This window comes from Lepidochelys olivacea (genome assembly GCF_965140295.1).
Source record: "Lepidochelys olivacea isolate rLepOli2 genome assembly, chromosome: 3".
Taxonomy (NCBI): domain Eukaryota; kingdom Metazoa; phylum Chordata; order Testudines; family Cheloniidae; genus Lepidochelys; species Lepidochelys olivacea.
The window spans coordinates 62,327,909-62,345,292 of NC_140413.1; the positions used below are offsets into that span (position 1 = coordinate 62,327,909).

The window sequence follows — 17,384 nt, forward strand, 5'->3', positions numbered from 1 at the left end:
TGTCCCTTGAACTCCACCCAAACCACTCTCGCCAAAGTTTATAATAATCTCCCCCGCTTAGCCAAAGCTCAGAACCAGTAACTCCATCCTCATTTTCTTGACCTGTGAGCCTCCTTCAACACAGTTGTCTATGCTTTTCTTCTTCAAATCTTGTCTTCCATGACTGTCCTCTCCCGGTTCTTCTCCTATCTCTCTAATCACTTCTTCAGTGTGTCCTGAAAATCCACCTCATCCCTTCTTCAACTTTCTGTGGGAGTTCCACAGGCTTACTCCTTGGTCCTCTTCTCATCTCCCTCTACACCTTGTCTCTGGATAATCTCATCCACAAACCTAAATTCAACCACCATCTCTATGCTGACAACTTCCAGATCTACTTCTCTACTTCTGACCTGTCTCCTCCTGTCCAAATTAAAGTCTCAGCCTGTTTTTCTCCAACTTCTCCTTGTGAATGTACAGCCATTAGTTCAAGTTTAACATGGCTAAGACAGAGCTTTTAATGTTGCCCCCGACATAAGAATGGCCATACTGGGTCAGACCAGTGATCTAGCCTAGTAACCTTTCTTACTGATAGTGGATGGGGCCAGATATTTTCTGAGGAAATAAACAGAATAGGGCCATTTTTGAGTAATCCATCCCATCATCCAGTCCCGGTTTCTGTTAGTCAGAATCTTAGGGACACCCAGAACATGGGGTTGGCTGAGGAACTAGTGGAGCATGCTTTAAAACTAGAGCACTTGTGCTGTTGCCAATGCTAGGTCTTTTCTCAGCATTGTCTTCTCTATGCTGACCTTTTGGGTTGCTTGTCTACTGGATGGGGCACTGGATTAAGTTGGTTTGTCTGCTGTTGGTGCTCTGGTGCCCATTTCCTCCGGCTCTGAGGAGACCTTCACAGATTACCCCAGGAGGGGAAGCTTTAGCGACGCATCACATGACTGACTTGTTCTTGCGATGAAAGAGAGGTGTACTGAACATGTGGGACTCTCCTAAATAGAAGAGAAGACTGCTGTGTCCATGTTTCTAAGTAATTAGTCCATCACAGGACTTGTAGGGCTTGAAGCCCACAGGTTTTGAATCTACCATATTGAGGTGGTTCAGTAGTGGGGGTGGGGAATACAGTTCTGATCATCAGTACTCAATCCAGATGGATCAAAGATGTTCATGGTGGTCATATATCAGAAGCATTCTGAAGAATTTTGAAAAGTTTTCAGAGATTTAGCTAGAGCTAAAAACTAGGGGGTTGGAAGCTTCCCAGTTTCCATCTCACTGCCATGAGTAGTAAGAGGGAACTAAGGGAAGGTCACAGCCATACTGCCCTTTATGCCCCAATACAGGAGCATTGGGAGTCACAGGTTGCATGTGCAGCACCGACAGACACTGGCATTCAAAAAGACTCTGATCTTGTGTGTACGAGGCACATGCATACATACAGTGGGATCCACGTTGATATATGCAAAGAAAAATCATCAGTTAATGTAGTCATCATTTCAAGCAACTTCATATAAAAGTTATGAGTGAAATCCCGACCCGACTGAAGTCCATGGGAGTTTGGCCACTGACATCAATGTAGCCAGGATTGCTCCCTCCTCTTCTGGCCACACACCCACCAAAATGCAATGTACTTTATATTTGTGCAGGAATAGCAAATAACCATAGAAAAATTACCATGTTGAAGTAAGACCGAATTTTGACCCCTCTGGCCAAATCCCAAACTATGACATTTCCATCATGGCCAGCAGAGAAGAGAACTCTAGGATCAAATGGGTGAGGCTCAAGTACAAACACTTCATCCTCGTGTCCCTGAAATAAAATATATATCTTTTTTTAAAAGATTTGGTAAGAGAGTTTAGAGAAGACTGTTACACAAATACATACAGAAATACTTACTACTATTACACTATGTGCAGTATACACATCTGAATAATGATATAATGATGAGAAACTGTACAAATGTCTCATGTACAACAGCAGTTTTGGCAACTCTCTTGGGTGGCTTTTCATAAATTTGTTGTATCTTTATATTATATGTTTCTCTTTCTTCAGTGACAATTTTAAATAGAAATGTGTAACTATCAGTTAAATCACTATCAACATTTTTGTAATGAATTTAGAAGCCCAGAAGGCTGGAAATGACATTTTAAAAAACTCTGACTCATATTTTAGCAATTTTAACCTTTTGAGGGTTCATTCTACATTATATGTGCAACTGCTCCAAAAACATCTAGTAAAGAACTAGTTCAGTAATTAGGATATGATTTTAGGCTATGTAAAGAATTAGTACCCTAAAAGTAGAAATCCATTTAACAAGTGCCAAGCATTTCCTTTCAACAATGGCATGAAATTATATGCAGGAGCTACTTCTTTTGTAATTAAGATTTTTTAAAAATCTCTAATTTTAATGCAGAACAGGAAGGTAGTAAAATTAAATATGTGCATATTTTTTCATGCCTAAGGAACGATAAGGTCATGATAAGAACTGATATTTGTGTTAAGATATGGGTACTGATCTCGAGTTTCAATTTTGTATTTTTTAATTTTGAGTTGAGGAGCAGCTGCTGACCCAGTGTTTTACATAACTACTTTTTATTTTATGGCAAATGGTGTCTAGAACCTGAAAAAGATATGTTCACTGCAGGAAAAGACGGAAATTGGTGGCTCTGTGACTGGTGCCCTGAAATACTGCATAAGAAACCCAGGTTCAATTTCTGGGTCCAAGAGTCTCTTTGGACAGCAGATGCCCCAAGTACTCTAGGTGAGAGAAACAAACTTGTGTTGTTCTGCAAGCTCGTTCAGCTGACATAGAAGGTGCTCTGATGGTCTCTATGAATGTGTCTGTATACACATATATATTTTATGTATGTATTTAGATATTAGTAACTGGTGGTGAGTGGAGAGCTAGCAATGGTATTCACCTCCCCTTATTTTCTGATAAAAAGATGCATTAAAAGACAACTATAAATACACTACTTAATAGTTTTTCAAATACACAATTGCTGTAGTTACCACAGGGATGTTATGCAAATATAGCTGGAAAAGCAGATGGTCCATGAGAGAATCTAGTAAAAATGTGGTCAAACAAAAATGTTAAGGCTCCCTGGAGCAGAGATCCTAATATGGATTATTATTCTGAATCTCCTCCAACCAGACTAGGGAAGTATCACTGTTCACAAATCGCATGTATTTTTGCAACTGAAAAGTCCATATTGTCCCCATTTTTTTCCCCTGCTTAACGTTACCCTGTGACTAAAATGCATTAGGCACCATTCATTTTAATCTTAAAGTTTATCAATCTTCTTCATTCTTCAACCACAAGTGTCCACATAACTGCAGAATTTTAAGTCTAAATTCAGTAATTATATATAAAGGTATGTAATATTTCTCTATGTAGGTGCCATTCCTACTACTTCAATAAAAAAAACTTAAGTTTCTAAAATTTTGCCATGATTGTGGGGTTTCCCACATACCCTCAGGAAGACATTTTGTTTAATGCTGACATTCTAATGATGGGAATCATCCTATCAAAGTTTCAATTATATTCATTTTAATCTGTAATTTAGTATCACTTGCGACTCCCCTTGATTTCCTATACAACTTGTATTTGTACATAGACAAAAGTACATTACTATGAAAATGTACTTAATTAATACTTCAATTATGCATCTTCTATTCAAGGAATATCTGGGTCTTCCATCTTATTTTTCAACCTGGAAGTGAATGCTATATCTGGAGGTCAGCAAAAAGCTCACCCATATCTTCCTTCTACTTAAAGGCCACCATAAAAAGCCTTGCCAATTTTGAACAAAAAACAAAAAAACCCACAAACACACAACCAATGGCACTCTGTCTACACAAATTAAAATCTAACCCAAACAGATGCCTGCTAATACTTGCCTACAAAAGATGATTTTAAAGAAACATAAGAGAGATTTAAAATTTTAAATTTAGAAACTATCATTTCAAAAACAAACAATGTCTCTGCAAGGAGGGCACGTGAAGAACTACTTTAGCTCCATCCTCATTGACAATGTTACTTTAGGTTGACAGTCACAAGAAATTCAACTAGCTTTAAATTCTTCTGTATGCAATTATTTCCTTAACTTTCTGCCTTGTTATGCAAATCTATAAAGATATTATAAAAAAATCTATGATGGATATGTGAGTTACAGTATACTGAGTAAAACTGCCACTCTTATTTTTCTTACCATAAGGACATGAATAAGCTGGCCAGTGAAAGAATTCCAAACCTTCAGAGTCATGTTATTAACTGCAGTTATAACAGAATTGTCATGGCGGTCCCATGCCACCATAGTTACTTTCAGTTTTGTGATTTTGTCTTCTACTCCTTGTACACTTTGTCTAAAAGTAAACAGAAAAAAGAGTTTTCAAAATAATGAGTCTGAGTTAGCCAAAATCTTTGGTGCATCAAGAAACTTGTCTGATAAAAAGAGGGTTCACTCATCAAAAATTTTAAAATGTGTTTTGTGTTTTGGTTTATCATCAAAAGTAATGTGTTTCTTCAATACTACGGACAAATGAGAGATCAGACGTACATGATGGAAATGTTATATACATAGCCCACCTGGGCAATTTGTATCTTCAGATGACCTCTGATACTGGTGCAAACCCATTTAAGGTTAATGGAGCAACACATATATCAGACAGCAAAATATGAAGACAAAGTGGTTGCACAGGTAGACAACAAACAGTCTGGCCTGCAGAGCCTATGTTATTGGTTACGAATACAGAAAGAACATAGCGTGATCGTCAGACTTTAGGGTGAGACTGTAGGGCTGATGCTAGGAAAAAGACAACTTACTCCAAATGAGCCCATTTGATATGAAAATCTATGAGATAATAGACATGGTACTCTGTAACACCATTTTTATAGAGTAATTTTTAGGACAGAACCTCACTTTAAAGGCAATGGGTGAAATCCAAAGTCTCCTGATGTCAAAGGCAAAATGCACATTGACTTCAATGGGGCCAGGATTTTGCCCACTGTTGAGAGCCTTGTCTAATTTTTCTTGTAAAAAGGTTCAGAGTTTAAGGCTAGAACGGACCAGTAGATCATTCAGACTGACTTCCTGTGTATCACAAGGACACCAACACCACCCAGCACCTGCACACTAAACCCAAGAACCAAAGTGAGACCAAAATATTACGGCCCACAGGAGGCCCACATATTACTATGTACCACAGGCAGAGAATAGGAAGGACAAGTTGCCAACATTTTCCACAACGGCAGGAAAATGATTAAATAAGGTATATACCAGATACACCTGGTGACCCGCACCCAAACATCACAAAGGCAAAAAACACTAAAGGATACTGCCAATCTGACTTGGGGGGAAATTCCTCCTGGACCCCACATATGGCTATCAATTAAACCCCAATTCCAGAAGCAAGAATTAGCCAGCCAAGTACGTCAGAGAGAGATTGCTTGGTGCCACCTCAGAGCCCTTGCTCACTCCGCCCAAAGTCACATCCGCAGCCGTGGGCATCCCTGATGCTTCATAGGAATTTGTTAATGCTTTACTCCATGTAAGAATACAAGAATGGCCATACTGGGTCAGACCAGTAGTCCATCTAGCCCAGTATCCTGTCTTCCAACAGTGGCCAATGCCAGGTGCATCAGAGGAAATGAACAGAACAGGCAATTATTAAGTGATCTATCATGTTGTCTACTCCCAGAGAATACCTTAAATAAACTCTGTTTTCTCAACAAAACACTTTCTTCATTGTACACACAATACTTTATTACTATAGAGTAGCTTACGAGTGGAGTGTTAAGGCCATTTTTTAAAAACTTAACATTGAAGTTTTTGTTTTGGAGAGTTTAGCCTTAAACTCTATCACTCTTGTTTACAACAGGTCACAAGACATTATGCGGACTCAAAAGAGAAGGATGCACTTTGGCCCTATTAAGCTTTCCTTATAAAAATACAATGATTTTAGTGATAGTGAAAGGTGCTGAATCTTGAAAACAAATTTTCTATATGTATTCATGTGACAGATAACGTCCTGACAATCTGTAGGGCACTCTTGGCTTGCATCAATTTATCTCAAAACCATGCCTATTTGATCACTAGCTTCTCTGTCAACTACTGAGCATTTGTGATTATATTTGAATGATGCATATACATGTCTCCATGAAAAAAAATGAACAGAGAAGGATCACCAACTCATTTAGTACAGACAACTTGAGAGCCTGTCAAACTGGATTCCTAGTAGAATCTGCTTTATTTCTTGCAAAAAGGTTCTCCAGGCCTAATTATTCTCTCTTTTTCAACTGTATAATCCCATTTTCTTCAGTAGGATTGCTCAGGTGTAACTAGGGCTGAATTTGGACTTGCATTAAAAATGGAGAGTTACCTGGATTTTCATTTTGTCACGCAACACACGCTCTTACCAGGTGCTCTAGCTAGAAGTTTCTCTGGGGAGTTTAATCAGTATTTTTGATAATTATTGGAAAAATCATAGTCAACAAAAACCTTAAGAATCTCTCAGGGTCAAGTTTTCAAATGTGTTTCATGAAACAGACTGAGATCTCTTTACCTTCCAATGAATTATGGGAAAAAATTCTAAAAGACCCTTAAGCTGTGGAAATAGTACTAGCATCTCTGTTCCAGCCACCCAATTGGGTCATAAAAAAATTTACATCTCAGAGAAGAAAATTTAAAATATTCCTAGAATCTTTCCACCTGCCCCAACAACAGCTCTGGGGCAGATATATTAAAGTAATTAATTCACAGCCTTACCAAATTATTATTTTCTCCCGATTTTAGGCAGCTACCTATTATTTAGAAATTTTTTGCAGTGTGACTCTAAGAATTTACCTTCAGTGGATTTGGCAAGAGTTCTTCCAAATATTGATTCACACTTATTTTTTAATCTTTATTACAACATCCAGAGGACCTACTCATATCGGGATACTGTGTAAACATTACAAAAAGACAACCCCCGACCTTGAAGAGCTTAGTCTTTCCTCCTAGTATTCCACGCCACAAAAGAACTATGGGAAGTAGAAAGCTCCATGGGCCTTTCAACATTTTATGTAGTAAACACTATATAAAGTGACCTTCTCTTAGAAGCATATTAACCAATTTTGAGTCCAGAATACCTGATGGCATCTCTTGTTAGGAATAGGCAGTAAAATTTAGTTAATTGTTAATATGTGTTTTTATTTTTTCACAAAATGTAAAAACTAAAGATTCTCTGTAAAAAAGCAAATTCTGTGTTTTTCTGTGGCAAATGGATTTCTAGGATCCCTGCTGAAGATCAAGATTGAGTGCTTGGCATCAGGAAGAGATTGCCTTCTGGGCATTCTACTGTTAGATGTAGATTCTTTTCTAGATTTAAAAAATACAAGTATAAGATCCAGTGAGTAGCAACAAACCCAAGCTTTAGCCACTCAGCTTCTAGTGAGTTTGAGGCAAAATGGGTTTGGGTTTAAATCTGACCTTAAACTCTGTGACTCTAATGCCAGAAGGGACCACCATATCATCTAGTCCGCCCCCCTGCTTATTACAGGCCACTAACACCATCCAGCCACACACACACTAAACCCAACCATCAGAATTAGACCACAGGATTACAGCCCTCAGGAGACAAAATTATTGTGTGCCCCACAGGCAGAGAACAGGAGGCACCAAATTCCATCAATGCCCAAGGCCCTTGCAATGGCAGGATTAAGTGAAACACACCCAGTGGATACCTTGATACAGTAAGTCCAAAAATTGCTTAATGATCCTATAACATAGTTACCTCTCAAAGATGAGGTAAGGAAAGACACCTAAGCCAGGAAGGAGTTACAAGAATTATCTTGTCTTGGTCCTCTATTTTAATGGTTAAACTCAGCTATTAGTGGCAGGAAAAAAATAGGTAAATCCAGAGTCCAATCCACTAAATACAGCCAGCTGTACATGTATTTATAGGGCATCTGGAGCACAAGCTTGGAATTTGTTCATGGCTGGTGCAAAGACATCCAACTTGGGAGTAAGTCACATGAGGAAAGTCTGTTGTAGCACTGGAATTTTGATCTTTCCTGGCTGAAGACACTAACAACTCGGCCAGTCCATCTGACTATTGAGTCTTCCTCAAACATATGTTTCAGGTAATGTGTGATCACATTTATCTAGGTTAAGTAGAAAATTTAGAGCTTTTGGTTGAAAACTGATGCTCTTTGGGCCCTCTTGATGTTGATATATGCTATTGCAGTTGGTTGTCTCATGCTAGATAGAATGTGGGACTAAGACAGACTTGAATGGCTTGGCCTGTTACTCTCAGTTCCAGAAGACTAATGGACAGTCAAGCTTTCAATCTGTTACTGTTTTCCCAACCTGAGAAATTCTTCACACGTATACTCTTCAAGCTCAACAAGACTTATGGTCTATCATGAACCTGGTTGGTAAGCTACCACCCAGGGATGCACCTAACAATGTCATGTTTTTCCATGACTGGAAAAAGCAAAGTACCAGATTAGACAGAATTTAGAAAGGATTGCTGCCCACTAGGTAAAATTACCAGGCCATACCTGCAGATTTTTCACATGAAAAAAAGATAACTGTGCTTTGTCAGCACAAAATGTATGCGGTATAAACTGAACCAGATTCATTTAACGGGATCCTGGAATATTTTAAGTTTGAAGGCTTTGATTTTCAAGCATCTCTCCCTCTGCTAACAGTACCAACCTTTAACAGGTCAAAAACTGGGGATCAGAAATAAACTTGGTCCTGCGTGGCAGACTAAGGTGTTTGTTTAATAATTACAAAATTATGCTGTCAAGAAACTGTAAAATGGAGAATATCCTTTGAAGTTTGGTGATAGGATGTTTTTAAATCAGCCAGATCAGAGAACAAAAATGGTAGCCAGACCATTAAAAAAACCCAAAACACACTAGAATAATCTAAGAAAGTACTCTGAAGGTCAAAAGGAAGTGCCAAGAACAGAAAGTGTTTTTAAGACACGTAGTAAGAGGAAAGAAATGGTTACTTTAACTGTGGTTCTTCAAGATGTGATGCAGACTATATTCAAAGTGTGTGGGGGGGGGGGGGGGGAGGGTGCCGGAACCGGAGACTTTTGCCTAGCAGTACCTACAGAGGGGCGGTGCTCATGTCTTGAGCCTGTTGCCCCTCCCCTAGCTATATGAGGCAGCATTGCCCCAACCCCCTCTCAGTTCCTTTGCACTGAACATCCAGGGCAAGACTCTGATGCAGAGGGGACAGATCTGCATCACATCTCAAAGAACCGCATTTACAGTAAATAACCATTTCTTTTTCCTCGAGTAGATGCAGACGTGTATTCCAAGTAGGTGACTAGCAATCAGTATTCCCACTCAGAGGTAGGGCTCAGAGTTGACCTGAGTAAGGACTGCAGGACCGCTCTTCTGACATTATCGTCTGCTCTGGAAGCAGCACAGATCGCATAATGATCTGTAAAAGTATGTACAGACGACCACATGGCCACCCTACAAATGTCCAATATGGAAATGTCATTGAGGAATGCCACCGATGTTGCCTGTGCTCTCGACAAATGCACCCGTATGTGCTGAGGAGGTATGGCTGACACTATCTCATAAGCAGTCTTGATGCAAGACGTTATCCATATAGAGATGGTCTAGGCAGAGACCACTGGCAAAGGTAATGGCTATCAAGTATACAGTGGATTCTCTTCTTCCTGAGGTATGCCATGACCACCACCATGCATTTGGCGATGACCCAGAGGGCATAACAGGAGTACTGTGTACTAAAAGTGGTGATCTCCTGCCTCTGAAGATAATTCCTGTGACTCAGCAGAATGGCCACATGGACGTAAGCATGTTGACAGTCCAGAGAAGTGAAAAAACAGTTACTAACTTTTCAGTAACTGTTGTTCTTCAAGATGTGTTGCACATGTCCATGCCATGCTAGGTATGTGTGCACCGCAAGCACAGCTGGCAAAAAAATTTTCCCTCAGTGGTACCCGTCGGGTCAGCTCCAGTGCCCTCTGGTGCCACACACTCAAGCACTGGTATAAGAGGTCCGGCCAGCCCCACACCCTGTAAGTTCCTTCTTGCCAGCCAACTCTAACAGAGGGGTAGGAGGATAGGTCATGGAATGGACATGTCAACACATCTTGAAGAACAACAGTTACAGAAAGGTTAGTAATCGTTTTTTCCTTCTTTGAGTACTTGCATATGTCCATTCCACATTAAGTGACTTCAAAGCAGTACTACAGGATGGGAGATCGGAGTTCATGGACATGCTTACGGCAACATGACTTGACCAAACCCCGCATCATCTCTAGCTTGCTGGGTGATGGCGTAGTGGGAAGAAAATATATGTACCCATGACCAAGTTGACACTCTGCAGATGTCCTAGATCAGCACCTGGGCCAGGAACACTGCTGAGGAAGCTTGCACCATAGTAGAACAGGATGTCACTATAGCCGGTGACGGGACCCCCACCTGTTTATAGCACATGAGAATGCATGATGTGACCCAGGATGAGATCCTCTGAGCTGAAATAGGAAGGCCTTTCATCCTGTCCGCAATTGCCACAAAGAGCTGTGTGGATCTACGGAATGGTTTTATCCTCTCAATGTGGAATGCCAGGGTGAATCTAACACCCAGGGCGTGGAGATGTTGCTTCTCCCTGTTTGCGTGGGATTTCGGGAAGAAAAGTGCAGAAAAACAGCCTGATTACTGTGAAATTGCAAAACCACCTTCAGAGGGAACACAGGGTGAGAGCGAAGCTATACCTTGTCCTTAAAGAAGATGGTGTATGGGGGTTCTGACATAAGGGCCCTGATCACTGAGACTCTCCTGGCTGAAGTGATAGCCTCCAGAAAGGCGACCTTCCCAGAAAGATACAGCATAGGGCATGTTGCCAGTGGCTCAAACTGGGGGTCCCATGAGTTTTGACAAGACCAGGTTCAAGTCCCATGGGAGAACTGGCTCCCGAATCCGAGGGTATCGTTTTTCTAGGCCCTTGAGAAAATGAATGGTCATCTCATGGGAGAAAATCGATTGGCCATCCACCAGGGCATGGAACGTTGAAATCGCTGACAGGTGTACTTGAACTGATGAAATTGCCAGACACTCCTGTTTCAGATGCAGCAAATACTCCAGAACAGCCTGCACAGATGCCTGTGTGAGGGAGAGACCTTGCTGGGAAGATAAATGGAAAACACTTCCACTTGACAAGGCATGTAACTCTGGTAGAGGGCTTCCTACTACCTAGCAGAACCTGGCAGACTTCTCTGAACAAGCCAGCTCCTCAGGATTTAGCCATAGAGCCTCCAAGCTGTCAGGTGAAGTGTGTTCAGGTTTGGGTAGAGTATTTGACCGTGGTCTGCGGTATTAGGTCCGGGAGGAGAGGTAGTGGCATCAGAGTTGCTACTGAAAAGCCTTGCAGTGTGGTGAACCAGTGTTGGCAGGGATAGGCTGGGACTACAAGAATGACCCTCACTCCATCTTGCTTGATCTTCAGTGGGACCTTGTGCACCAGAGGAATCTGGGGGGAGGCACAGAGCAGGTATCCAGTCCAAGGGAGTAGGAAAAGAGCCCATGAGTGAGCCTGGTCTGTGGCCACGCAGGGAGCAGAACTGGTGACATGTCCTGTTCTGCCTGGCCGCAAACAGGTCTACCTAGGCAGTCCCCCACTGCTGGCAAACTGCCTTTACTATGTCGGCCCAAAGGGAGCACTCATGGTGACTGGAGAAAGACCTGCTGAGGTGATCTGTCAGCTCGGTCTGAGCTCCCGGACAGTGAGATGATTTAAGGTGGATGGAGTGCATTATGCAGAACTCCCACAAGTGGACAGCTTTCTGACACGGGGGAAAGAGTGAGCTCCTCCCTCCTATTGAGGTAGAACATGGCTGCTGTATTGTCCATGCACACTAGGCACATTCTTGTTCATGATGTGGGACAAGAACACCTGATAGGCCAAGCGAAACGCTCTTAGCTCCCTGAAAGTTATACGTATGGAGAGCACCTCTTGGGACCACAGGCCCTGCATCCTGAGGTGCCCTAGGAGAGTCCCCACCCCCTCAACCTTAGATCTGTCAAATGCAAACTAGGGGTAATGAGAGTTGGGGTCTGGCAAAGGGGACGCCTGAGCAAACCGACAGAGAATCCCTCCACCAGTTGAGGGAGTCAAAGACCAGTGCTCACAGTTCCTGCCCTGAATCCAAGTAAAGGCGACTTGATGGATTCTTTGGGCGGATTCTTTAATGGCGACACCCAGGCCAGCCATGCTTAAAGGGGTCTGAGGCATAGCCTCGCATGCTGCATGCACTTATATGCATGCGGCCATGTGGCCTAACAGTATGAGGCAGAAATGGGCCATCATGACCAGGTGGGCCTTGACCTGTGCTACTAATCACACCATTATCTGGAAATAAGCTTCTGGAGGAAAACCCTGGCCTGAGAGTAATCAAACACCACCCCGATAAACTCTGGCCTTTGTACAGAGACATGGGTAGACTTATGCTCGTTTATAAGCAGGCCCGGTGACTGAAAGGTTGACTGTATGAGGTGGATACTTGCCTCCACCTGGGCCTAGGCCCAGTCTTTGACCAGCCAGTCGTGGAGGTACGGGTAGACTTTTAACCTTCTTCTCATGAAAACCCTCGGTGCTGCCAAAAGGCTGGACAGAAGAACCATAAATTGGTAGCAAGTCTGGTTTACAATGAACTTGAGAAACTTCTGTCCCTTGGAAAATTGAGATGTGGAAGAAAGCATCTGACAAGTTGAGAGCGGCATACCAGTACAAGGGAGATCATGGAGGCCAGGGACACCGTGTGGAACTTCAACTTTTTGAGGCAGCCATTGAGCTGGCATGGGTCTAAAATGGATCAGAGAGCCTCTCTTGGCCTTTAGAATTAGGAAATACCATAAGTAAAATCCCTTCCCTTTTGAGTCCCACTCGGAGGAGGGCTTGCACCTCCTGGGCCAGAAGCTGCTCCTGAGAAGGGTCCCGAAAGAGGGATGTGGAGGGAGGAGTTGTGGGGTGGTGAAAATAAACTGGAGTGTATAACCCCTTTCCACAGTGTTCAGCACCCAGCAGTCTATGATTGTAAGAGACCATACTGAACTGAAGTGGGACAGGCAGTCCAAAAACAAAAGGGGGACAGGATGCTGTGGTACACGAACTGGTACAATTCCTTGGATGTCAGAAGTTCTGCTTGGCTGCCTCCATGTATTTGGGTGGGCCAGGTAGGGATGCTGAGGTGGATGGGGGCAGCTGCCTGCATCTAGAACTCCTGTTTCTTTTCTTTTGCAGGGCCCGATGGGGCATCAGAGCTGAGAAACAGGTGGAATGCTGGGGCATAAAGACCCAAGCACTTGGGGGTGGCTCTGGAGTTTTCAGGCCATGGAGCTTTCCATCCATTTGCTCTAAGGAGAGCAAAGTGCCTTCGAACGGAAGGTTCGGAATGGACTGCTGGACCTCTGTTGGCAGTCCTGAGGACTGGAGCCAAGAGCATCTGGCATGACCTCCACAGAAGCCATGGATCTATCTGCTGAATCTGCCTCATCCAGGGTGGCCTGCAGGGAAGCCCTGGCTACAGACTTCCCCTCAGCTACCAGAGCAGAGAACTCCTGTCTGGGCTCCTGGGGAAGCAAGTTCTTGAATTTCAACATCAAGTCCCAGACGTTTAAGTCCTATGTCCCCAGCAATGCCTGCTGGTTGGAGATGCAGAGCTGTTGACGCCCTGTAGAATAAACCTTTTTACCAAAAAGTTCTAGTCACTGAAACTTTTGTCTGGGGGGGGGGGGTTCACTACTTGTTGCCCTTGTCTGTCCCTCTTGTTGGCCGCTGAGACCATCAGGGACCCAGGAGGGGGGTGGGAGTACAAGTACTTATACTCTTGAGCACGAACAAAATACTGCTTTTTGGCTCTCTTTGATGTGGGAGATAGGGAGGATGCAATTTGCTACAGGGCTTTAACCAGTCCCATGATTGCCTCATTGAGAGAGAGAAAGCCTCATTCAACAGGGCCAAAATATCGACCAGGCTCTGGGAGGATTCTTTAACTACCTCCACTTCCAGCCCGAGGTTCGAGGTCACTCTTTTCAACAGCTACTGATGAGCTATGAAGTCATCGTGGGGAGGTGACAAGCCTGCCCCTGCCACAGCTTCATCCAGGGAAGATGACTAGGAGACCTGCACTGGCAGGGGGTCCTCCTCTTCTCTTTCTGCACCAATCTGGTCCTGAGGACCGGTACCATTCTTGGTACCGCAGTCTGGATCGGATTCTGCTCAATGGGACGGAGGTGCTCTCCTCTCCAAGACCACCGAGTATGAGAGCCTGGAAGGGGGCCCAGCATCCGGCGAAAAACCCCAGGAGTTCCAAAATGGTCATTGCATCTGCATAGGCCAGTGCCCACCAAGGGTGCTGAAACTATTTTTATAGTGGGGGTGCTGAGAGCCATTGAGTCAAACTGTAAATCCTGTATATAATGGAAACCACTTCAAGCTAGGGGATGCAGCAGCACCCCCAGCTCCAGTACTTATGATGCCCACTGTGCCAAGCGCTCGGTGGTACTGCTATGCCTGGATCCACAGCCAAATAAGGGTGACTGGGGAGGGGGGTATTGGGAACAGTTCATCAGCTAGGGATATGATTCCAATTCCGAGTCTGACAACGAGCCTTCCTCCGGGGACAATGGAAGGGCGGTACCACTTAGTGCCGGGGAATGGTGCCACAGTGGGGAGACTTGTGTCGTGGCCAGCAGGGATGGATTCCCTCTCAATGGTACCAAACAGGAGCTTGGAGCAACAGACTCCCTTCTGCTCACCAGCACGGACATTGCCAACTCTTGTACCGCCAATAGTGGTACCGAAAGCAACAGTAAGACCCTGACTGCACCGAACCCTCTGAGGTAGACGGCACCATGATCCCGCTGGTGCCGCAACTGTCCCTCCAGTACTGAAGGTTGACCCAGGACCAGACTCAGCAAAGCCTGTATACAGGATGGAGTCAATAGTACTGTCCTTGGAGCAGCAACTGAGGAGTAGCCAGACTCAGGTCGCATTCTGCTGTGCTCCCCCTGCTTGGCTTTCTTCAGGCAGGGAATGCCCCCTCTAAGCCAGCCGCGTATGTCTTTTCTACGGCAGCAATGACAGGAAATGGTGCTGAGAGACTCTCACGGTGGGAGCAGCACTCCGCACCGACTCCAAGGTACTCGATACCAAGTCTAACTGGCTCAGCTCCAACTAGGGTCAGAGTACTGCCTCTGTCAGGTGTGACTTCAACCTGGTCTCCAGGTACTTCTGAGTATGGGGCTTGAAGTCCCAGCAGATCTGACAGTGATATGAGTCTCTCCCAGGAAGTTCAGACAACTGGAGTTCTGGGTCACCCATAGCCATAGGGTTGCCACAGGAGGCACAGGGCTTGAAACATGGAGACTCGGGCATGTCCAGTACCGGGAGCGGATGAAGACTCTGCTAACACAGCGAAAACAGCAACTTACTATGTTCAACAATTTCACATCTGTCCAAATCAGAAATAAAGATCTGATAAGAAACAAAAGGAAGCTAGTAAACTAAGACCACAGAGAAGGGTCTTCCACTGAGGGGAGCTTGATGAAGCAAGAGGAGCAATTCCAGCAACTGTCATAGTAGGAAAGAAGGAACTGAGAAGATGCAGGGTTGGCCATACCCCTTATATGGGAGCTTAAGCAAGTGGCACTGTAGGGTGCTAGAGCCCACCCAATGGATATGACTGAGGGAAAAATTTCCAGCAACTGTGCTCACAGTGCACAGACACCTGAAGTAGAGTAGTCATGTGCAAGCACTCGAAGAACCAGTCGTTCTGAGACAAAGCAGGGAAGCTAGCTGACAGAGTGATCATACAGAAAAAACGGTTACTTACCTCTCGTAACTGTTGTTCTTCAAGATGTGTTGCTCATGTCCATTCCAATAGGTTTGTACGCGCATGGCACATGCACAATCGCCGGAAGCTTTTCCCTAGCGGTACCCATTCGGTTGGCTGTGGAGACTCCTAAAGTGGTGCTTTCATGGCGATGTATATATGTCCCTGCCAACCCACCGCCTGCTCAGTTCCTTCTTGTCGGAATACTCCGAAAGTGGGGAGGCAGGCGGGATTTGGAATGGACATGAGCAACACATCTTGAAGAACAACAGTTACAAGAGGTAAGTAACCATTTTTTCTTCTTCAAGTGATTGCTCATGTGTATTCCAATACGTGACTTCCAAGCAGTTATCCCGGGGAAGGGGTCAGAGTTCGCCTAACTGCCGAGTGCAGGACTGCCCTACCAAACCCAGCATCATCCCTTGCCTGCTAGGTAATGGCGTAGTGGGAAGTGAAGGTGTGGACTTGCCACCTTGCAGATGTCCTGGATAGGCACCTGCACCAGGAAAGCTGCAGACACTGCCTGCGCTCTGGTAGAGTGTGCTGTAATCGTCGGGGCTGGAACTTTAACCAGGTCATAGCAAGTCCTGATGCAGGACGTGATCCATGACGAGATGCGCTGTGATGAGATCGAGAGCCCCTTCATTCTTTCTGCAATAGCAATAAAGAGCTGTGGTGACTTACAAAACGGCTTTGTGCATTCAATGTAAAATGCTAAGGCCCGTCTAACGTCCAAGGAATGGAACATGCACTCCCTGTGAGTGGCATGGGGTTTAGGGAAGAACGCAGGTAAAAATATGTCCTGGTTCACATGAAACTGGGAGACAACCTTGGGCAGGAACACAGGGTGGGGGCTTACCTGCACCTTGTCTTTATAAAATACCATGTATGGAGGTTTGGAGGTCAGTGCCCTGAGTTCGGATACCCTCCTAGCGGAGGTTATAGCCACCAGGAAAACCACCTTCCAGGAAAGGTAAGAGAGAAGGCAGGAAGCCATGGGCTCAAAGGGGGGCCCCATGAGTGAGGACAGGACCAGATTGAGGTCCCGGGGGGGGGGGAGGGGGGGAGAGGAGAGGATGGGCTGACGTACTGGAGGATAAAATCTGTCAAGGCCCTTCAGAAACCTGCTCACCATCGGATTACCAAACACTGAACCCCCCACCGTTCCCAGGTGGAAGGCCGAAATGGCTGCGAGGCGTACCCTTAGGGATGATATTACTAACCCTTGGTGCCTGAGATCTAAAAGATAATCCAAAATAAGGGGAATTGCAGCTGATTGCAGCTCAGTTCCCCTTTGTCGAGACCAAATGGAGAAACGCTTCCACTTAGCCAGGAATGTGGCTCGAATGGAGGGTTTCCTACTCCCCAGCATGACCTCCCTAACCGAGTGCGAGCACTGAAGCTCAAGAGGGTTCAGCCATGGAGCTTCCATGCCATGACGTTGAGTGACTCCAGGTTGGGGTGCTGTAAACTGCCGTGGTCCTGTGAGAGTAGGGTTGGACAGAGAGGGAGCACTACTGGTCACATAGTGA

The 17,384-nt window shown here is 44.5% G+C and overlaps 1 protein-coding gene across 1 annotated transcript in view; it reads right to left on the reverse strand.

The window, feature by feature from the left end:
* Positions 1–17,384, reverse strand: part of PHIP (PHIP subunit of CUL4-Ring ligase complex) — a 293,959-nt gene that overhangs the window by 146,015 nt on the left and 130,560 nt on the right. Inside the window, exons 14-15 of the mRNA XM_084623628.1 lie at positions 4,200–4,353; positions 1,663–1,797 (exon numbers count right to left, since the gene is read on the reverse strand). Coding sequence (XP_084479754.1) covers positions 1,663–1,797; positions 4,200–4,353 — 289 coding nt within the window. The remainder of the gene's footprint in view (positions 1–1,662; positions 1,798–4,199; positions 4,354–17,384) is intronic.